Here is a 23,061-nt window from a genome sequence, read left to right as displayed (position 1 = left end):
TACACGAAAGCACACCACTGATCTTTTGATCTTTGTTTTTTTATTATAACGGTGATTTGTGCTTAGGGTTGCCAATCCCCAGGTGGGGACAGGGGATTCCCTGGTTTGGAGGGCCCCCCCCCCCCCGCTTTAGGGTCGTCAGAAAGCGGAGGGAGGGGAGGGAAATGTCTGCTGGGAACTCTATTATTTCCAATGGAGATTTATTCCCATGGAAAATCATGGAGAATCCGCAGGTATCTGGGGCTCTGGGGGGGGGGCTGTTTATTGAGGTAGAGGCACCAAATTTTCAGTATAGCATCTAGTGCCTCTCCCTAAAATACCCCCCAAGTTTCAAAATGATTGGACCAAGGGGTCCAATTCGGTGAGCCCCAAAAGAAGGTGCCCCTATCCTTCATTATTTCCTATGGAAAGAAGACATTGAAAAGGTGTGCCGTCCCTTTAAATGGGATGGCCAGAACTCCCTTTGGAGTTCAATTATGCTTGTCACACCCTTGATCTTGGCTCCACCCCCAATGTCTCCTAGCTCCACCCCCAAAGTCCCCAGATATTTCTTGAATTGGACTTGGCAACCCTATTTGTGCTAATGTTGTGATGGTACTTTATATGGTATTTAATTATTTACTTTTAAGTTTGGCGATAACTTTGATGGATGCATTAATGGATTTTATCTTTTTAAATATGGTTTATGTTATGTTTAGGTTTCTTAATTGTATCCTGTTCTTTATATTCAATGAAAATCTTGTTTACGGCAAAAAAAAAAAAAAAGTAAGCAGCACTGAATGCTGTGGGATTTACTTTCAACAAACAGTTATGACACGCTGGAAAGGTTGCCAGCTCCAGGCTGGGAAATAGCTGGAGATTTTTTTTGGGGGGGGGGGGGTGAGAGAGGACCAACGGGGGGGGGGTGAAGCAAAGCCCTTCAATGCCACAAAATCCAGCTTCCAAAGCGGCCCTTTTCTCCAGGTGAACGGATTTCTATGAGAGATAAATCAGAAACCCAGATCTGCTGCCATTACCGGGAGGTTGGCAACCCTACACGGCAGCGACAGTTTTACGTCTCTGCTCGTCAACGCCTCCGCCACAAACTGCATTTTGAGTGTCAGTCCTTTGGTTGCCCTCCCACTCCACCGCGCAAGCGCTCTGATACCTCGCGTACTCTGCTTGTTGTCTTGACGACGGCGGCTTCGCTCACTTTTCCCTTCTTCCGCTAACATCCTTTTAGATGAGCTCCGGAAAAGGCGGGAATAGTAAACACAAACTCCTCCCGTTCCTGAGTCGCACACAAGCCGGAAGTGGCTGTTGGTGATATTCTGATTGACAGCGATCAGGCAAGTCCAGAGAGTTTAAAAAGCCGTTAAAGTGGCGGGTAAGTTTTGTTAAGCGTCTCTAGCAGACTGCAATGAAAGGGGACGAGGATTGAGCGGACGATTCTATTTCGAATGTGATTGGTTTACAAGGTGTCAGGACATAGGGAAAAATGAGGAGGGGGCGAGGCGAACGAAGCTACAGCTTGCCCGCCTCCTTCCTTTTTCTCACCAATCACCTGTTTCCGCAAGTTGCCGTTCAAAAGAGTAGCACGTGCGGAAGATGTGAGAGACAGCGAAGCGTTGGATTGGTTGAGGTCTCCACTACCTTTTTATAGGCAGTAGAAAATAGAGACCTGCAGCATCTTTGTGGCTATTAGAACGTAACCGGCTCTGCGTTATAGTGTGGCGTTCGCTTCGAATTTAAAGCACAGTGCGCGCGCACACACCTCACACGCCCTGCTTTTGTGACATACACACATATAAACAATAGGTTTAAGTCCCCAAGAAAACAAGTTAACAAATTTAAATTAGTAGAGTGGAACCCGTCTAACACTTTTATATAGTGCACAGCCCATAAAAACGAAACGCTTAAGCTGCATCGATTTCAGTAGGACATAAAAGTGTGCCTGGTTTTCACAATTAAAAACTAGTGTGATATATAGAATGGTGATGCCCTGTGGCTCATGCCCATAGATTTAGTTTAAAACTTGCTAAAATTATGGAGCAGGGGTAGCCAGCTGCAGCTTGGGAGCCCCATGTGGCTTTTTCACCCCCACCAACCCATTGGCTGGCCTAGAGATGGTATTTGGGTTGCCAAGTCCAATTCAAGAAATATCTGGGGACTTTGGGGGTGGAGCCAGGAGCAAGGGTGTGACAAGCACAATTGAGCTCTAAGGGGAGTTCTGGCCATTACATTTAAAGGGTCCACACACCTTTTACATGCCATCCCTCCATTGGAAATAATGGATAGGGGCACCTTCTTTTGGGGCTCATGGATTTGGATACCCTGGTCTACTCCTTTTGAAACTTGGTGGTTGTTTTGAGGAGAGGCACTGGATGCTATGCTGCAAATTTGGTGCCGCTACCTATAAAAAACAGCCCCCCCCCGAGCCCCAGATACCTGCAGACCAATTCTCCATTTTTCCTTATGGGAATCACTCTCCATAGGGAACAATGGAGTGCCCAGCAGACAATTCCCTCCCCCGCTTTCTGATGACCCTGAAGCAGGGGGAGGGCCTGCAAACCGGGGGATCCCCTGTCCCCACCTGGGGATTGGCAACCCTAGGTCTACTCCACAGTCCCATTCCTTTACAGAAATGCTTTCCTAAACCATTCTGCTGCAGTAAAAAGGTAAAGGTAGTCCCCTGCGCAAGCAGCTTCAGTACAGCCCTGTTATAAAGGTAAAGGTAGTCCCCTGTGCAAGCACCAGTTGTTTCCAACTCTGAGGTGACGTCACATCATGATGTTTCTTGGCAGTCTTTTTACGGGGTGGTTTGCCATTGCCTTCCCCAGTCATCTACCCCAGCAAGCTGGGTATTCATTTTACTTACCTGCATATAATGCTGCCTTGGAACAGTTCCCTTTAACACAGTTTGCAGAAAGTGTGAGAACCTTCCTGAACTTCTCAGGCAGACTGTTCCCAAGGTGGAGACCCCAGCAGAGAAATACACATGCATGGGCAGTTATTGATCTTGCCCATTTGTAGGTGGCACCCCCAGAAGGCCCTACTCAGACTAATGAAGCTGCCATGATGGAGCATAGGAGGAGAGGCAGTTTATAACAAGAATTCAGATACGAATAAGTGTGCATGCACACAAAAGCTTATACCCAGAATTAAACTTTGCTGGTCTTAAAGGTGCCACTGGACTCAGTCTTTGTTTCGCTACTTCAGACCAACATGGCTGCCCACCTGAACCTAAGAACATCTTTTTAATGGAGTAAACCAGGGCCAGTATATCTGACATAATTATCCTCCTGTTCTAACAAACATTGTCTTCTGAAGTGGCTGATATGGATTAAAACGGAATACACAAATTATGCTGGTGGGGTGTGTGCGTTTGTACACAAATGAAAATACAAACAAGCCCGCAAACTTAATTTTTTAAGGTACAGAATGGGGGTGCGCAAAAAGCTAAAGGAAGAGGAGGGGTCAAGTTGATATTGCCAGAAAGAAAGATGTTTTTAAAATGCCTTCTTACATCCCATTGAAAGCAGACTAAATTCGGTTTCCCCTGTTTAGTTATTTCTGGAGGAAATATAAGGACACTTATGTGAAGCAGTTTGTTTATTTTTTATTAAAATATTTCTATCCTGTTTTTCCTCATGGTTCAAGGCAGCTTATAATAATAGTTAAAACACTGTCTGTTAAAACCAAAATAAAATAGCAACCCAACCCCTGGATGTAGCATAGGGTTGCCAAGTCCCATTTTTAAAATATCTGGGGACTTTGGGGGTGGAGCCAGGAGACACTGGGGTGGAGCTAGGGGGAGGGGGGAATGGCGCCGGGGAGCGTCGCTGCGCTGCCGTGGCTGCTCCTCCGAGATGGGCTCCGGCTGGGCCCATCTCGGAGGAGCAGCTGCGGGGGAGGGCGTCGCGGCGGCGTCGCGCGCTCCGCCCCTGCATTGGAATGGGGGGGGGTGTGTGGAGGCAGGCCAGGAGCGTGGCGAGCCGCGAGTCCGGGTCCTAGAGGGGCCCGGATTCGCGGCTCGCCATGCTCCTGGCCCGCCTCCACCCTCCCCTTCTCTGCTTTGGCTGCTCCTCCGAGATGGGCTCAGCCTGGGCCCATCTCGGAGGAGCAGCTGCGGGGAGGGAGGGAGCGGTAGCAGCGCAGCAGCGTCGCCCGCTCTGGGATGGGGTGCCCGCCGTTTCCCCCCTCCCCCCGCTTCTGTTTTTTGGGGGAGCGGGGGAAGAGGGTGGAAAACCTGGCATCCCCCGCCAAAGCGGGAGGGTTGGGAAGGCTAATGTAGCAGAACATCCAGATGTTGATACTGAGCCTATGCAAGACAAAGTGTCACCAGCAAAAAGTAGGAAATAAATCTGCATGCAAGATCATTCCTGCTGACCAAAGCAGTGAGGAAAAATGAAATACGTATAATATTCCTAAATGTAGCATGCTTGACATATACCATTTAGAACAAAGTTTAAATCCAATGGCATCTTTAAGACCAACAAAGTTTTATTCTGGGTATACAAGTGTACATACACACAAAAGTTCATGCCCAGATTGAAACTTATAAAGGCAGGCCTGTAGCCAGGAAATTTCCAGTGGTGGGGTGCTGGGGAAAGCAGGGGCCCCACAAATTTTTTTAAAAACCCTCACACTGCTGTCAACCATCTGGTCATCTGGACCCTTCACGCAAGAGCTTGGAGGGTCTTTAACGCAGAAGATCCAACCTTCCCTGGCAAGAGCACCAGTCTTGCACCCTGCCAGCTCCCTTCTGGAGCAGCTGCAGGAAAGGAAGCTGCTGTCACACGAAGCACCCCTTCCGCCTGCCTGTCACTTCAAGCCTGGCAAGAGCCTCTTCACTGCTGAGGTGGGCTACAGCTAACTCGCCACACTGCCCATCCAGTACCTACAGGCAGTTTTCCTCAATGCGGAATCCTCCTGGTCCCAGACACATGCTGCACTCTCCCCTTCTCCTCTGCTACTTCAACCACCCATGCCCAACGCAGCCTATAAGATGGAGGGTGGCAGGGGCGACGACAGCGGGACAGCAAGAGGCAGAGATGACTTCATCAGCCTGGGGAAGGCAGCAGGCCTTTTGCCCCCTGCCTGCCAAGCATCTTGGAAGAAGGAAGGCAAGGAGAGGAGGGGAGAATGGGTAGCCTCCTTCCCTGCCAGTGTGGGTGGGGGACAGAGAGAGTAGAGGTCTGAGGAGAGGAGCCTGGCTTGGCGCTTATTCCCAGCATTGCTTTGTAGGGGGTGCTGGCTGCCAGTAAGTTATCAGGTGGGCCTGGGCTGGATGGAAAGTTGTGGGGGGTTGCTGGTAAGTTGGGGGGGGATCCCAGGGGCCCCATTCGCGCTATGGGCCTGTTTAAAAGTGCTACTGGACTCCAGCTTCGTTCTGTTGCTTCAAACCAACAGGGTTAACGCACCTGATTTAGCCTTAGAAGACTTAGGTCCCATTTTACAACTGAAGAACAGCGAGGCACATATTTGAGGTACAGTGAGGTGCCAGTAAATAAATACAATAGTGCAGGCATTGTGTGTTCCCATCTGATAGAGGAAACAAAACAGCATCTGAATTTTGGCTTTTGGCCAAGTCTGAATGCCACCTTCGAGCTAGCTTTTGTTATCATTTTACAAGTGGCCTCAGTGTATGAGAACGAACAAAGTGAAGCATAATCCAGGGAAGATAGAGGTGATGCTGTTTGAGAAAGCAAAGTGTTTGATTGGTATTGATGAGGTTAGGGCCTTATTTGAGGTCAAGATCTCTGTGACAGATCAGGTGAAGAGTGCAATTTAACCCCAGTCTTGTTGATGGAGAAGCTAGGTCAGTGCTGCTGCTAGAAACGCCTTATTTTGGTTACCTCTGGCTTGTAAACTGGCCCCTTGTTTAGACTCTGCTGACTTAGCCTTGCTAGGGTTACCAGGTCTCCTTGCTGTTGCAGCAGGGGGCTTTGGGGGGAGGCGTTCGGGGGGGGGGATGTTGTGTGCAATGCTCTGGGTTTGGTGCACAGCTATGGGTTCTTGCCTTCAAACCAGAGTTTGTAAGCCAAAATGCCCTCAAAAGAGGTTGGGAAATTAACAGGTGGGCAACTTTGGCTCAAAAGGACCTAGAATCTATATATATACAGGATTCGACTTCCAGAAATTCTTGCTAAATTTACAGAGAACACTAATTAATTAAAACAATTATGAATTTATTACAGAAAACTATAGAACAAACACACATACATTGGATACATACGGCACACATATAGAGCTAATAAAAAAGAGAGAAATGTACACAAGGATGGACAATCGTAGTCTTCGAGGAAGGCTCCAATGGCAACAAATGAGGGAGATGGGGGAAGGGACCCTCAACTGATCAGGAATCGGGGGCGTATCTAAACAGCAGGACTGGGGTACTGTCAGATGCACACCTGTGGGGAGTTGGGCCAGAGGTTATAAGGACTACCTTGAGCCCTTAGGGGGTAGGAGGCGCAGGGGCCGATGACAAGTGGTCAGCTGATACATGACCTCAGAAAAAGGGGAGGCTCCGCAATGACTATAAGGGCTGGACTTGTGCGGTGGCCAATGGCCAGTTTATCAGGGGCACCTGATTGGATGCCCATATCCGGCTAATGAGCGTACCTGGCCCCGGTTACCTGATTGGGTTTCCAGGTAACAATGGGCAAGGGGGAGGCTCCAATATGACAGTTAGGGCAAGGCATGGGTGGAGGTGACTAAACAAGCTATCCAAACTTATCTAAAAGTGACAATAGAGGATCAAATTGATACCTAAGGTGACACCCGATTTATACAATAACTATGGCTCTGAGCAGAGCTGTTCTTCCACTTCTTTACTCCTCTACTGGCAACATCCTTTGTCTTAGGTTCTGTTGGACAAAAGCTTAGGCAGTCTGGCAGGATCCACGCCTAAGATAAGCTTGATTGCCTTATGCAGAAGTGACAGCTGTTGAGTACGTGAGCCTCTTGCTTCGCTGTCATGGAGTCTGGCACTGCAGGAAGATGGTTGCTGATGATGTTAGCCTACCAACATGACTTTCCTGGTCAAGGCTGGAAACCGCTTGCCTGGACAGTTCCTGGCGGCGCAACTTCTTCCACTGCAATGGCCGAGATGATGCACGCACGGAGCGGCTGGAGACCTATCCGTACTTCTGGCTAGCACTCTTCCAGAGATATAGAGTGCTGTTGTAACGCTGAGGTTGTTTTTACTCTTATAAGTCTCTTATATTCTGGTAGATAAAACCCACATTTCCTGGCAGATGTGTGTAAGCTGAATCTCCAGGTAACCAAAATGGGTGATTACGATGTCCATATATTACTGAAATTAGGAGTCTTTTGCTCAAAAGTTTGCCCCAAAACCAGAGCATCACTGTGCAACATTCCCTAGAAGTAGCATCATCACAGTGGGACATCACACGGTATTGTTTGGGGGTGGGTTTTCCTTTCACTGGCCAGTTGGCTGGTGATGAATCAAAGCCCCCAAAAGCAAGGGAAACCCCACAGGGATCTGAGGGCTGGAAACCCCTAAGCCTTTCTGATCCATACTATTGTTTCTCCTAGACAGGACTAATGTAACAGGCTTTACGTGGAACTGCCTTTGAATATGTCATGGAAGGTCCAAATGGTACTACAGAATGCAGCAACAAGACTCCTGTCTGGGGTCAGCCTCTCAGAGCATACAGTTCCAGTGCGAGGTCGATTGCAGTGATTGCCTGTACATTTTTGAGCTCAGTTCAAAGTGTTGGTTATTATTTTTATAGCTCTTTGCAACCTGGGGAAGGGGAAGTTCATAGTTATCAAACTCATGCAGCAGCTTCAGTCATTGGACAGCTTTCTCCTTGTGGCACGCTCTTTCAGGACTGCCTGTTTGGCAGTACTTGGGTCACAAGTCTTTTCCTGTGGTAGGTCCAGTCCTTTGCCCAGCAGAGTGGGTACAGAGGCCACCTTTACTTTCTGCATTCAGGTAGCTACATATTCAGGGGTCCTTTGTTGGAAGGCAAACTGTTTTGGCAGATCCAGCAGAGTTCTTATTTTATTTTGTTTATATCTTGTTGATGAACTGTTAACATTTTAATGAGTTTTCAACCTACTGTTTCTCTGTTCAATGCCTTGAGACTAAGGAGACAAGATGGGATATACATATTTTAAATAAACTAATAATGTATGTCCCAAAAGAGCAAAAATAAAGAATGGATCCTTATTTGGGGGGGAGTTTAATGGTGAGCAGTGCAGTAGGGGAAATATAGGGAAATATTAAAAGGCAAAGATAACTAGGGATAACTATGGAATGTGGTTTGATGGCAGATTTAAAAAGATTTAAAAGAATATTTAAAAAAAAAACCCAGAATATTCTGGAGAGAGAAAAGTAGAATTATAAGCAGAGGGCTGTTCTAGGTAATTTTCCTTGGTGTTTCAGATTTCTTCTTGCATTGACAGGGGTGTGTACATTAACTGCTTAAACAAAATTTAAAATGGTACCTCTCTGACAGTAACTGTCTTTTACAAACACAATCCACTTCATGTGTAGGACAAGATCCTAATAATTAGGCCAAAAGTGCATTTGACATATCACTGTGTTTGTCCACTACCTCCAGGCATCTCAGGACAGAGAGAAGTGTAGGGTTACAAGGACCCCTCCTGGGGACCAGCGAGGAAGAGGAGTGTTGCCAGCTCCAGGTTGGGAAATTCCTAGAGATTTGGGGATGAGGCCCAGAGAGGACAGGGACCTCAACAGATACAATGCCATAGAATCCACCATCCAAAGCATCCATTATCTCCAGGGAAACTGATCTCTCTAGTTTGGAGATGAGCTGTAATTCTTTGGGGATTCTTAAATCCCACCTAGAGGCTGGCATCCCTACAAAAGAGGTGACTGGATTGCCTTGTTGTTATGCTGAATTTCTGCTTTCCTCTCCTATTTACTTCCCTTCATCCATACTCTGCCCCATGGCAGTAGGGGTCCCAACCCTCCCGCCCTGGCGGGGGACCCCAGGATTTCCCCCCTCTTCCCCTGCTCCCCCCAAAAATGGAAGCGGGGGGAGAGGGGGGAAATGGCGAGCCGTCCCGGAGCGTGCGAGGCCACCGCGCTGCTGCTGCCCCCTTCCCGCCCAGTGAGGCCGTAGGCGGCAGGCCCGCCGGCGCCCAGCAGCAGGAGGAGGCGGCAGAGGCGGAGGCAGTGGTGTAGGGAGGGGGGGCGGGTCGCCCCAGGTCTGGGGGGCCTGGGGGGCCCCGCATTGCCAAGGGGGGTCCCGGTTGTAGAGCGGGTGGCACTCGCTGGAGACCGACACCATGGGTGCCCTGCACTGGCAGCCCGGCTCGCAGGGGGCCGGCGGGCGGGCCTTGCGGGGGGGCGGCTCGGCGGGCAGCGGCGGGGGCACGGGGTTCCTGGCCGCAATTCCTCCTCCTCCTCCGGCGGCGGGCTTGCGGTGGGGCGGCTTGGGCTGGGGAGGCGGCGGCGCGGCCACGCTCGTCCTCCTCCGGCCACCGCCGAGACCGGCCGTCCGGGCGCTGGGATCTTCTGCTGCTGCTCCTCTCGTCGCTGCAGCTGCTGCTGCTTTTGCCACTTCTCCTCGCAGCCTCCCTTCCGCTCGGCAAGTTTGCGTTCCGGCCCGGGAGGGAGGAAGAAGCGGCGGCCCGCGATCGTTCCCTCTTATTTCCCTCCCTGCTCCTCCCTTCCCGGGAGACAGACGCCACCCCCTTTGCTTTCTTTTCTCTCTCGGCAGAAAATGTCCGGGCTGCAGTTCAACCTGGGACCTGCCAAGGAGCCGTTGGGCTTCATCAAGGCCTTGGAATGGGGAAGCTGGGGGTGGGGGGAGGCTTGGCCGGTATGCATAGGAAGGGGAGGGCGCACCGCAGCCAGGTCGACCAGGAAGGCAGGTTCCACCCCGCGATTACACCAGGGCGCCTCTGCGCCTGCTGGTCCTTCCCCCCTCTCCCTGGGTCCGATTGGAAGCCGAGGCGTGGCCTCGGGCCTGGACTTTGAGACTAGAATTGCAAGCGGTAAGCAATCTCCCCCCCCCCCAACTATTTACTATTCTGAACGCTTTGCATGTTTCTTACAGGGTGGGGCTGCTTAGCTGTTTGTGCTTCCAAACAGAGCATGTGCTTCGGATTGAGTGCAAGGAAGGGGGGGGAGGGGGAGAGTTGTTATTTTAAATCTGTTTTAGTGAATCTGCTTTATGACTCTTCCTGACTGGGGGTAGCTCTTAAAAAGGAACATGAAAGCGCAAATCAGCCTTATATGCAGATGGTCATATTCAAAACTATGCTGATAGTTCAAGTAGTTGTGTTACTGACCTCAAACTTCCCAGAGCGTGCCATCCCTTTAAACTCCCTTTGGAGTTCAGTTATGCTTGTCAGGACCTTGATCTTGGCTCCACCCCTAATGTCTCCTGGCTCTGCCCCCAAAGTCTCCTGGCTCCACCCCCAAAGTCCCCAGATATTTCTTGAATTGGACTTGGCAACCCTACATGGCAGCCATTTTGTAGTGGTGCCCACCAACTACTCTCAAAATTCCCACAAGTTCAACAAGGTTGGGGACCCTCATCAGTGGTGCTAAGGTGCCGGCACAAAGCCGGTGCCCCAGACAAGGTTCCGCCACTCCCCCCCCCCCCCCCCATGCATAAGCCTGAGCTGAGCCTGAGCGTGCACACGAGTGCAGCAACCCAACCAGTGAGGCTTCGCTTTCCGTCTGTGCTGGAAACACAGACATGGGAGGCAGAGCCCCGTTTGCCAGCTGCACAGGTGTGGGACAACAACTCAAGCACATGAGTGGGTGGGAGGGCCAAAACTGTCGCCCTCTCCCAAGCCTGCACCCCAGGCAGCCGCTGAATCCTGCCTTATGGACGTGTCGGGTCTGGGGACCCTTAAGCTTACATGTGGCTCTGGCTGAAGTTAAGTATATCTGTCTGGGTCGGGCCAATGCCTCTTTCAAAGGCTTCGTGGAGTGAAAGTGAGATAAGTTATCTGGAAATCATACGAAACACTCATTTTAAAATCTTAAAATGAGAGGGGACTGTGGTAATGAATCCTCATTCAAAGTGCATCCAGCTCTCTGGGACATAAATTTCATATGCTTCCAGCCTAAGCAATAACAGCAATGACTATCAGTAAAACTGTATATTGAATTAAATGTTGTAGTAACATTTTTTTCATTTGGTAATTTATCACTGTCATACAAAGAAAGTAGTCTATTCACTATGGCCATTGGCCATGTAAAAGCCATATCATATATCATTTAAACAGCAATATGTCCTTCAAGATATTATCTCAGCGTTTTCTCTAATCAGAACGTATCTTAAAAGTCAATACCTTAAAGTTCCAGACTTTAATTTTCACCTTAATCAACTTCAAAAAAGTTAAAATGTGTACAGATTAGAAGAAAACCCAAACACCCTAAACCAGCAAAAGGATTAGAGTTATAACATATCCTGTATGTAGGAATTACAATTTCCTGATACTATAGCTTGTCCTGTAGTTGTTAGAAAGTATTTTGAGAGTGAAAATGGCAACTAAAACATTTAAAACCCTTTTAATATTTTTCAAAAATAATTGAAAGTTTTTCTCCCTCAGTTATTCTAATCCCCCTAAAATTTCCAGTTTTTGTGTTTGAGGGAGAAATGGGGGGGAAGTCCTTCCCACCTCCCCCTTTACTTTTTTTTCAGGTTGTTGTATCTTAAACTGCAGCTGTCTTTCCAAGAAACATTTTTCCCACATGCGTAACGCATCAAGTAAGCCCTTTAATGTTGGATTGGCCAGAGTTGGAACTGGGGGAGGGGGGGAGGAATAAACAGTCTTGCGAAGCTTGGGGCAGCTTCACAGGTATCATCCAGTGGTATCATACCAGTAGTTCTGATGCTGTTTGTTTTCACAAACCAGGACTTGATCGTTTCGGAGCAGACAACCGCTGAGAGGAGACCATAACCTCTTGATTTTCAAAGGAGGCCGTGGCTTCCAATGGTGCCTTACTGGCTAATGTAAGAAAGGTGTTTTGCCATAAAGAGTCTTGAGGTATTTGGTGAGGTTGGAGAGGGGTCGGCCCAAGCAGGAAGCCTGTGTCTGCCCCGTAAAGAAAATAGTAAGTTACAAAATGAAAGCATCAAAGAGGCAACAGGATGCGGCCCCTGGAGCCTGTTCTGGCATGTTGGTCCTTCTTGAAAGTGAGCACTGAGTGAAGTGTGACCTTAAAACTCACTTTATTCAAACAGACTGAGCTCAGGTTTAAAGTTCAAGGCATTTTGTTTTTTCACCTGTTTCCTACAGTTTTCTGAAACTTCTAAAGAATTAATGTGTAACTATATCTGGTCACTGAGCCAACTGAGGATTTTTTTTTTTTCCTCATGGGAAAATAATGTTACTGTATAGAACAAGGAAGCTATATTGCATTACGGTGAAACATTTCAATGCTGGCATCTCTACCGCCACCTAAATAGCACATGTAGGATCCAGTCTAATAATTATGAAGCCAGAGGGGCTTGTCAAAAATTTTCTGTTTGGGGACAGGATTTAGCCCTTGTTTACTGTAGGAGAGGAAGGGACGTAGCTCAGTAGCAGAGTTTCTGCTTTGCATGCAGAAGGTCTCTGGTTCAATTCCCAACATCTCCAGCAAAGGATCCTGGAGAAGTTATGTGAAAAGCTTCCAACTGAGGCCTGAAGAGCTGCTGCCAATCAAAGTAATCAGCTCAGTGCTTGATGGGCCAAATGGTATGACTCACTCTAAGGCAAATCTCCAGGAATTATCCAACTCAAAACTGGCAAACCATGTATGTTAATGGATGTCACACTCATACTTTAATTGTCCTTTCTTGGAGAGACAGTTGCTATGATATATTAAAAAAAACCCTTCCTTTACTGCACCGCATCATGATGACAGCCATTTTATTAGTTTAACTGCATATTTGTCTAGTATCTCCCCACCCCTCACCCCAAGTGTAGTCTTGCTGCATTCAATAGGGTGTCCCCTCAAGTAATATCCATCAGATCACAGCCTTTGAATGCACATTATCGTTGTAATCCTTACAGCCACCCTGTCTGTGAGGTGCTTACATGTTATTGCAGAGTGTGTGTGTGTGTGTGTGTGTGTGTGTGTGTGAAAGCTGCAGAGGTTGCTGTGACCTAGAAGGCCCTCTATTAAATTCATGCCAAAAGTGAAATTGGGAACTTCCACAGTTTACACTTTCAGCCATTGTGCTATGCTAGTTCCAAAAAATACCTTACACCCACCCAAACAAATCACTGTTTAGTCAATAGAACAAAGTTTGCATCCAGTGGCACCTTTAAGACTGACAGAATATTTATTCAAGGTATAAGCTTTCGTGTTCAGGCACACTTCTTCAGATAAACTCTGTAATTATTGAATTAGTAGCTTGAAATCAGTGCACAGTATTGAAATGTGATCATAGCTAGTCTTGGTGGGAGCTTCTTCTATTCCCAGCTGACTGGGTTCTCAGCTACCTTCTTCTCTTACCTCACAATCTGCTTTTTATTTTCTGTCATTTTTGTTTTTCCCTTCTGAAATACAGTCCTAAACAAATAAGCTGCGCCAACAATTGGATAGGCTGTCAGTCGTAGTTAAAAGAAATCGCTTGAAGAGATGACATACAGATTTCACTCATTTTCCCAGGATATTAAACTTTAATGACTACAGTATGAATATTTCATGAAAGTATCTTTTTGAATAGGGTTGTTTTGTCCTGGAGGATATCGTACATTATAAGGCCTGATCTCTGACTAGGCAAGGCTGGTGAAGAATGGTGCATAGGTTTGTTTCCCTGATTGGAAGGAAAAATAATTTTTCATTCCCTCATTGATATTCTTCTTAAATGGGGTGCTATTCTTCTTAAATGGTGGTACTATTTGACAGCTTGATGTAGAAACTAAACCTCAAATGCTACTCTTTACTTTTGCTGCAAAGCGGCTAAAACAGGCAAAAGATGTTATTTTATATGAAGGATTTTAGAAAAAGAAAGCTCTGTTAGTAGTTTTGCATTCATCATGTGGTGCACGAGCATGTAAACTTACGTGATTTGGACTGAGAAAAGCAGTGCATATCTTTTGAGAGAGAGACTTCTTATATTCAAGCGTGTCCTTTCACATATTCCACTGCTGCCTCCCCCCCTCCCCAAATGCGATTGTCCTGTGGCTGACAGGTCACAATCTTTCATGCATTTACAAGTTCTAACTTTTGCAGGGTTTTATTCATGGGTGTGCTTATGGCAGCAGTCCCAGCCGCCGGTCTTGATTTAAGCGTCAATTTCCTCATTGGTCTTTTCTTTCTATTAAACAGCATGTCATCAACTAGGAGTAGTAATGGAAACCATATTCCTAAATGTTGAGCAGGAGACTTGCACTGCCTTGAAGGCCACCCCCCCTCAACTTGTAACAAATTCAGTATCAATGGTAACAAAATGCCCTAAACCTCAGCTTTCTTGGCTAGAGGAAGCTTTGAAGAGGAGGGTTGTGCTTTGAGTTTTATGAAAAATTTTCACCCAAACTCTCCCCCCCCCCCCCAAAAAAAAGTGTCGCTCAATATATACAGTCAAGTAATTGCTTAAATGTAAATGAAGCCTATCTGTTGCAGACAGACATGCTACTAGGTGCTGGAGATTTTAATGTGCATTTTTCATTTCCCTTTGTATATTATAACTTATTAACTCTGACAAGTAACCTCATGGTTGTGAACAATTTAAGTCACAATTCACTTTTTTTCTGATTCAAAGTGAACACAAGTGCCCTAATCCCCTAATGGGAATTAATTGCATGTTTCGGTGCTTAAGTCTGATCCTTTCTCAATCCCCACCGGGACAAGTTTCTTCCTGAAGGATGTGTTTGTTATTCAAAACACAATCTGAAAGGTAATGATTTTTTTTCTTCTAAAAGGGGAACCAGAGCAACTGAATATTAATGTTCTTTGCTTTGTCAGTGAACAAACCATAGGCCTCAAACCCATCTGTTGTCCATGAAGGGTAAACATACAAAGCTAACTCTTGACAGAACAACAGGGCAAATCATTATGACATTCTGAAAAGACAGTGCCATAAGAAAATAGAACATATAGGTTTGAGGGGAATTTTCTGCATACTGGGGAAAATAGCACTCAGCCCTTCTTCTGTAAGGTAAATAGCCCATGCTTTGGTCAGCAGCAATATTGTTTTCAAAAGGGTAGATTATTTTTCTGACTCCTAAAGTTTCCTCTCTCTGGGAGTTTACTGGTGCTTTTTCAGTGCAGGAAATGCTTCATAGATATTCCTCAGTAGTCTGAACAACAACCCTGTCAGGCATACCACATTGCTGACTGTGAAGGGAGAGTGTTAGAGATACTTACATGAGGTTACCTAGCAGCCCCATGGGGGTGAGTACAGAAAGGGGGGGATGAAAAGGCTTGCATCAGCCCACAATTCCCTTCCACTCCAAACATAGACACGAGAGGACATTACCCACCATAGCTCTGCATTCTTCCAGTCTTTGCAGCTGACATGGTTAGGTCATTCTATTACTCCTGCCTCAGGGAGACAACAGAAGTACATAGTCTTGGAGGATGTTATGCGTTGCTACCCTGCACGAGTCACTGCTCTGGCCTTTCAAGCCAGGAAGATATATTAGATCAGTGCCTCACTTGGAAGCACAGCTTAAGTTTCTTTGCGGCTGGGAAATTCTTCATCTTATCCACTTTCAAAGTAAATGAAAAATTAAAGCAAGTCAAGGTAGATGCCTATTGTGTTTATTTTTCCTGTTACTTTAACGCCATTTAATGACCCCCACCTTCAAATAAGGGCCAGGTGTTCCACCTACTTTCTGAAGACTCTTTACATCTGGCAATTAGAGACCAAACTGCTGTGCTGAGTGGAAAAAATGGAGACTACCTTTCCTAGACGTTTGGTGACTGATAGCAAAATTTGGGAAAGCGTCAGATGCTCTGGGCTTTAGGAAGACAGAAGGATTGTGAGGGAGGAGGCAGGTGCAGCTGGGAAGCAGGAAACTTTTGAATAGGAGCCAAGGAGGAAACCAGAAACCTTATTAATTTTTTCAGTAAACACAACTCTCTCTTGCCCTACTTTGAGAAGGCTTTCCCTTAAAACAACATTAAAAGAAAGAGCCAGCTGCATTGCAGAGACCAATCCCCATTTAAGACAAAAGCTAGAATCCCAGTTTGTGGCAGGCTACTCTGATGAGGAAGATCAGATGCATTAGAAATGACGTGATGGCACGTGGAAGGGAAGGAGAACCGATGGTAAAAGCAGTGCTATGGTTCAGGAAAACTGAAAATCAGCCTCTGATTTAAAAATTGGGGATGGCAAGAATCGAAGAACCAAAGAATGGTAGACTCCTATCTGGGATGGTCATCCTCTTCCACTGAGCACGCAGCTTCAGGAGGGACACACATGGAGTGGTGAGGGAGGTAGGGGACACCCTCCTAGCCAGCCAGATCAGCCAAATCAACCCTGGCGATCAGTGGAGTGACAGTTGCAGTCAGATCGCCCTCACACCCAATGCCAAGAATCAACATAAACAAAACTGGAAAGTTTAGAACATTAAAGAAAGCCATGATGGATCAGCCAATGGCCCATCCAGCCTAACATTGTGTCACACAGTGGTCAAAGCCCAGGTGTCATCAGGAAGTCCTCCAGTGAGGCCAGAATATCAGAAGCCCTCCCACTGTTGCCCCCCAAGTACCAAGAATACATAGCATCGCTGCCCCAGACAGAGTTCCATCTATACCTTGCAGCTAATAGCTACTGATGGACCTCTGCTCCATATGTTCATCTAATCTCTTGAAGATGTCTATGCTTGTAGCCGCAACCACTTCCTGTGGCAGTGAATTCCAAGTGCTAATTACCCTTTGGGTGAAGAAATACTTCCCTATATCTGTTCTAAACCTACTGCTCATTAATTCCTATCCCACACATAATTTTGTAAGCCTTTATCATGTCACCCTTTATAATTTTTCCAAGCTAAAAAGCCCTAACCTCTTTAACCTTTCTTCTCAGGGAAAGTGTTCTATCCCCTTAATCATTTTAGTTGCCCCTTCCTGCACATTTTCCAGTGCTATAATATCTTTTTTGAGATGCAGTGACCAGAACTGTACACCGTATTCCAAATGAGGCATAATTATTGATTCCTACAGGGCATTATGATATTGCTGACTTGTTTTTAGTTCCCTTCCTAAAGCATTTGCCTTTTTTTATTGCCTTTACAAAGCGAGATGACATTTTCAGTGCGTTATCTACCACAATTCCAAGATCTCTCTTCTGGTCAGTCTCTGCCAGTTCAGAACCCGTCAACATGTATTTATAGTTAGTTTTTTTGGCTCCAATATGCATTACTTTGCACTTGTCCATACTGAACCTCATTTGCCATGTTGATGTCCACTCACCTAGCCTCAACAGATCCCTCTGGAGTACCTCACACAACCCTCCCTGGTTCTCACCACCTGAACAACTTAAGTGTCATCTGCAAATTTAGTTAAAATTACTTTGTTCATTAACCATGCAGTTTGGAGTGTCATCTTCAGGAATAAACAAGGAGCCAATAGTTGCTCTGGGAAAAGTCTTGCAGTGCAATGCAAAATTCATTTCTATCATAAAAGCCATCCAAGATCAAAGTGCAACAGATATGGAGGTGACTCTCCTCCAGTCCATCATGGTGGGTATAAAACATCATATAGGAAAATCTTTAAATAAAAGACCAAATTCTATAGAGATGCTGTTGCACAGCAGTTTGTAAAACTTCCATGCATCAGGAAAAACTGACCATGGGAATCCACGCTACTCTCCGTTTTAGCAACAGGAGTAGAATTCGCAAGTGTGCGCTTTCCCCTTCGGTTTCCAGTTCTTGTAGTTTGCCAGGTTAGTATTAGCATTTATGAATATGGATTCAGGAAGCTGCTGTTACAAAGACCCTTGAGTACATTACACAAAACAGCCCCATGCCGTGTTCTTTTTGCTAATGACAATTAAACAATTCCAACTTTGTGTCATTTCCTCTATGTTCAAAAAGGGTGGTGGAGTTCAGATATGAAGAAGCCTTTGATGGTTTCTGCTTCACCAGCATTTTGCTGATTGACCAACGTGTCCATTTGCTGTTATGGACTTCTCTAAATGTGTTTTAACATCTGATAGGCCCGAGAAGGTTAAGAGAGTTGTCACAGTTTCTTTATTCATGGGCCCAAGAAGATAGCAGAATTAGGATATTAAATCTTGTTTCCTAAATGCCTATTGTAAGAAAAATTAGATTGTGTTTCAAGGTTATTCGTTCTAGCCCTTTCCCCAGCCTATAGGTCTCTTAGATCAGTCTTATGTATTTGATTGAAGACTAACTTCTATTTTGGCTCTTGGGACTTCCCAAAAAGAGTTTAAAATACAACTTTTTGTGTATAGCACTATACTATATCAAAGACAAGGAGCTCCGTGGTGCAGAGTGGTAACCTGTAGTATTGCAGTCCAAGCTCTGCTCATGACCTAAGTTTGATCCTTGTGGAATCTGGGTTCAGGTAGCGGGCTCAAGGTTGACTTACCCGTCCATCCTTCTGAGGTCAGTAAAATGAGTATCCAGCTTGCTGGGGGGGAAAGTGTAGATGACTTGGGAAGGCAATGGCAAACCACCCTGTAAAAAGTCTGCCATGAAAACGTCATGATGTGACGTCACCCCACAGTCAGAAACAACTGGTGCTTGTCCTTTTTATATCGACAAGAATACACCAGGTAGTTACTCATTTGCAGACCTTCATAAAATGCTGTTCTTCAGTGTGAATTTAGTATCTGATCTTTCCTGCCTCTTTCCCTTCCCTGTTATTTCTTCACTAATGTCTGACTCAGACTACCAGGCAGGAGGCCTTTCATTTGTTCACTGCAGTTCCCAACAATTTATTAATTACCCTGGAGAATGTAATTAAAAATGCTCCCCCCCTCCAACTCCCCCCCATTCCAGATTAGACTTCTGTAGTGTGCTTTAATTTGGGGGTCCCCTTAAATTGTTTGAAAACAACATTACTGTGGAAGCTAGATCGCAGTACGCTTGTGCTGTAACCACTTCATTTGCTGCCTCTTAAGATTTTGGGCAAGAAGGTAGTTCTTCACCTTTTAAAGGCCTCAGAGTTCTGAAAGAAGAAATGCAGATGTTCCTTATAGATCTGTCAATGAGGCCCTGCTCAGTGTTTCATCATAAGTGGGTGTCAGGAGGACACACACTAGGATGGGTTTTTTTTAAAAAAAAAATTATCAATCACTTCATGAGGCAACAGTTTAAATAGTAATAAATGGTTTAAATAGTGTAATTTGCCACAAAACTTTATTGCATACATTCACAACTGAACTAAGAATGAACCAGGCAGAATTTGCCATTCTGTGATCACAGTTAATGAAAAAAAGTACAATTGTGACCTGTAGGGTTTTTCAGCTCTGGGGATTTTGAAGTGGAGGACAGGGTTGGGGGAGAGAGGTCCAGGTGGGTAGCTGTGTTTGTCTGAAGCAATGTGACAAAGTCCAATAGCACCTTTAAGACCAACAAAGTTTTATGGAGGATGTGAGCTTTTGTGTGCAGACGATCCCAGTGGAGTGCAATGCCATAGAATCAGCCCTTTAAAGCTGCCATTTCCTCCACAGGAACTAATCTTTTTAGATTGGAGATGGTTTATAATTATGGAAGAACCCCAGCCCCTATCTGGAGGCTAGCAACCCTATGTGATCATGAAAATGGCTGTTAACTCCCCAGTATTATTATAGTTGGGAGGGATGGTGGCTCATTGGTAGAGCATCTGCTTGGTAAGCAGAAGGTCTCAGGTTCAATCCCCAGCATCTCCAACTAAAAAGGGTCCAGGCAAGTAGGTGTGAAAAACCTCAGCTTGAGACCCTGGAGAGCCACTGCCAGTATGAGAAGACAGTACTGACTTTGATGGACCAAGGGTCTGGTTCAGTATAAGACAGCTTCATATGTTCATATGTTTATACACTGAGAAAAAGGCCTGTTGCATGCTACAGTTGCCAGTCTCCAGGTGGTGCCTGGCGATCTCCCAGAACAACAACTGATCTCCAGACTACAGAGTTCAGTTCCCCTGGAGAAAACAGCAGCATTGGAGGCCAAACTGTATTGCATTATATCCACTGCGGCCACTCCCCAAATCCTGCCCTCCCGGGCTCTGCCCCCAAGTCTCCAGGAATTTCACAACCCAGACTTGGCGATCCTACTTCATACTAACTTCTTTGCAGTCCCAGTGCCTAGGCCAACAACTCCCTGGTAACTACAGAGGGAGTAACTGCATAGCAAAATGCAGCAGCAAAATGTTAGAGAAGATCCATAAAATATTTTTACAACGGGCATATCTTCGCCTTTAGATTCTCACAGTGGATTAGGAAGTGGCCTGAGGTTGTCTAGCTTTCTTTTTAAACAAGTGTATTTGCTCATTTTGTGCCGTCAAAAGACAGCTTTTGAAAGAAAAAAAAACAATTGCAATAATTTAATATATATATTTATATATTTTTAAGTTTCTTCAGTCGGAAGAATGGCCCGTGTCTTTGTCTATGGAACCCTTAAGAAAGGGCAGCCGAACTACTATAACATGACAGACAGGACTCATGGGACAGCAAAGTTCCAGGGCAGAGGACTCACAATGGAGAAATACCCCCTGGTGATTGCAGGGAAATACAACATTCCCTTTTTGCTGAACATCCCAGGAAGGGGGCACCGAATCACAGGAGAGATTTATTTTGTCGATGACCAGATGTTGCAATTCCTCGATGAATTTGAAGACTGCCCAAACATGTATCAGCGTACTCCAATGAGAATTGAAATAGTTGAGTGGGAAGGTACAAGCAACACACCTGAAGAGAGGCCAGCTGTTAACAGCATTCTGGAATGCTATGCATACAGCACTACAATTTACCAGCCTGACTGGATAAATCTCCCTTACTATGACAACTACGATTCCTTTGGGAAACATGGACTTCTGTACGTACTAAGGGAAAGCAGGGGAGATAAAAATCAATGATTTTAAAAGCAAGCGGATTTTTTTTTGATAAAAAAGTTTTAATTAAGATACATTATAGTTTAAAGGTGGCTCATCTTACAATAGGGATTGTAAAGTTTAATTCTGTAGCAGGAGACAATGTATTCGTAACATTTGTGGCAAGTTTTGTAAATAAGTTTAAAACTGGAAAATAAGTTGCTTTTATTGATCAGAAACAGGGAATAAGATATGTAGAGCTTTTTAGTGAAAGAAAGCACTAACGGGCAGGATGTAAACTTCCACCATCAGATGCTAGTGGAGGAGGACCTCCTTGCCACCCCAGTTCTATTGCAGCCTACTGTGCCCCACACAAAATTCTGCTCCTGGGGGCGGGCAGAGACCCTTACGAACAGTGGGAGGGGCACAGTGAGTTCTGGACAGGGAGAGGGGAGACCAGCAGAAACTTCTCTTCTGCCAAGAGTAGTGCCAGTGTAGGCTGGCAGAGGCAGCCATTTGGACCGAACCCATAGATTCTGACCAGGAAATGGTTGATTTTAAATAAGTATACTGAGGCTTGCAAACTTTTACTTGCTTAATCAAGTAGGATAAATAATAGACAAGGTGTAAACCAAGAACTACAGTTAAGACAACTGCATCAATATTTTTCTTTTTAGTAGAAAGGAAATCCTGCTGTATTTGGCAGTTTACTGGCAGGGAGGGGAGATCACTGCTCAAGCTCAGTGCAAACTTTTTTCATTACCGCACGACATTTACATAAGCCACAAAACGGTCCTTGGAAGAAACCCTTTAATCAAGTGCTGAGATGTGAATGAGTTCATGAAAGGAACTGAGCCACCAACAAAGATGTGTTCAGTAAGCTCCAGAAGTCCAAGCCTTTGGGTTTCAGTACCTGACAGTGAGCCAGGAGGCTGGGCAGCATTACCCACGGACCGGCCATTCATGCCATGGCATTGTTCTGGTGTGGAGTGATGAGCATTGCTCCAGAAATGCAAACAGGGTTGATGTGCTGCCAAGGAATTCAGTCACCACAGAAGCTACAGCAACAACAGAGAAGTGGGCAGAGAGAGCAGGAGAGCCTGTTTACATGCCTGTTACTCAAGCAGTGTTTCTGCTATCATGCGGCCAACTTACTACTTCCTTCACTGGCTCTTTTCCAGGCCAGATCAGGGTCCTTTACCACTATGTGTTTTAGTATAGTATAGTTTTAGTATAGTTTACATACCCTACTTAATAAGTGTGCTTCAGTTGCATGATTAATCCTAGATTACATTGCATTACTTTGCAAAATCTACATTGATTATGATGGTTATTACTGATTGCTGGGAGGCAGCATTTTGAATCAGCCATATGTCTTAGCACCCTCATTTGTCTTAGAAGTCAGCAGTTCTGAACATACACAGGGGTGAGAAGGTAGAGATTGGGCCGCCGGCTACTGCTGAACCAAACGCTCCACACCCTTTGAAGGAAAACATTTTTTTCTGTGTTTTAAAAAATGTAGGCTTCAAGAGATCCTTTACAATACCCGTCAAGCACAGAAGGAGCCATAGTTCATAATGAGTACATGGAACCACTTGTCCTTGTGACATGGTGCTATTTTTATGAACTGGATACATTTTATGTTTGTACACATGCAGTTGCTTTGTCACAGGTCTGATTTATCATTCCTTTTGTATTTGCTCATCTTCCTTGACTCTGTACTTTAACGTCCAAGTTTTTAGACAAGTATTTTAGTTGTATTTTGCATTAATTGTATTTTGGTAGCAATAAATGCTAAAACCCAGAATTTATTAACACTGAGTTGGCTTCAAGAATTCCTTTATATTAGCCAAGGAGTGAACCATCTATTTGTAAAATTATAGCATTTATACCATATTTTATTTTATTGTTTAAATCACTAACTCCCTAAAAAAAAGAGAGAGAGAGAGAGAAACCTCACTAATTTACAGAAAGAGATCACTTTGATAATGTGTTATGGTCGCCTGTGCTGAAACTTTTGGAGTTGTTTTAATCATTTCTGTGCTCAGGGATTTGTTTAAATGTAGTTGACTGCTGCACTACAAGAGAATTAATCAGCGGTATGACAATGTTATGCACCAACAAATATTCAATTAAAGTCTTTAAAG

At 45.4% G+C, this 23,061-nt stretch overlaps 1 protein-coding gene across 2 annotated transcripts; it reads left to right on the top strand.

The window, feature by feature from the left end:
* The first annotated feature begins 1,280 nt into the window (after positions 1-1,280).
* GGACT (gamma-glutamylamine cyclotransferase) lies at positions 1,281-23,061 on the top strand. Of its 2 annotated transcripts, none has more exons than XM_060233667.1 (2): positions 1,281-1,366; positions 20,457-23,061. In XM_060233667.1, the coding sequence occupies exon 2, from the start codon at positions 20,474-20,476 to the stop codon at positions 20,957-20,959; it is 486 nt and encodes a 161-aa protein (XP_060089650.1). In that variant the 5' UTR covers positions 1,281-1,366; positions 20,457-20,473; the 3' UTR covers positions 20,960-23,061. The 2 variants fall into 2 exon arrangements, with proteins under 2 accessions (XP_060089650.1, XP_060089649.1); XM_060233666.1 differs by lacking the exon at positions 1,281-1,366 and adding an exon at positions 5,717-5,800.

This window comes from Heteronotia binoei, chromosome 3, assembly GCF_032191835.1.
Source record: "Heteronotia binoei isolate CCM8104 ecotype False Entrance Well chromosome 3, APGP_CSIRO_Hbin_v1, whole genome shotgun sequence".
In the NCBI taxonomy this organism is placed as follows: Eukaryota; Metazoa; Chordata; class Lepidosauria; order Squamata; family Gekkonidae; genus Heteronotia; species Heteronotia binoei.
This window is presented reverse-complemented; position numbering and strand designations above follow the sequence as displayed.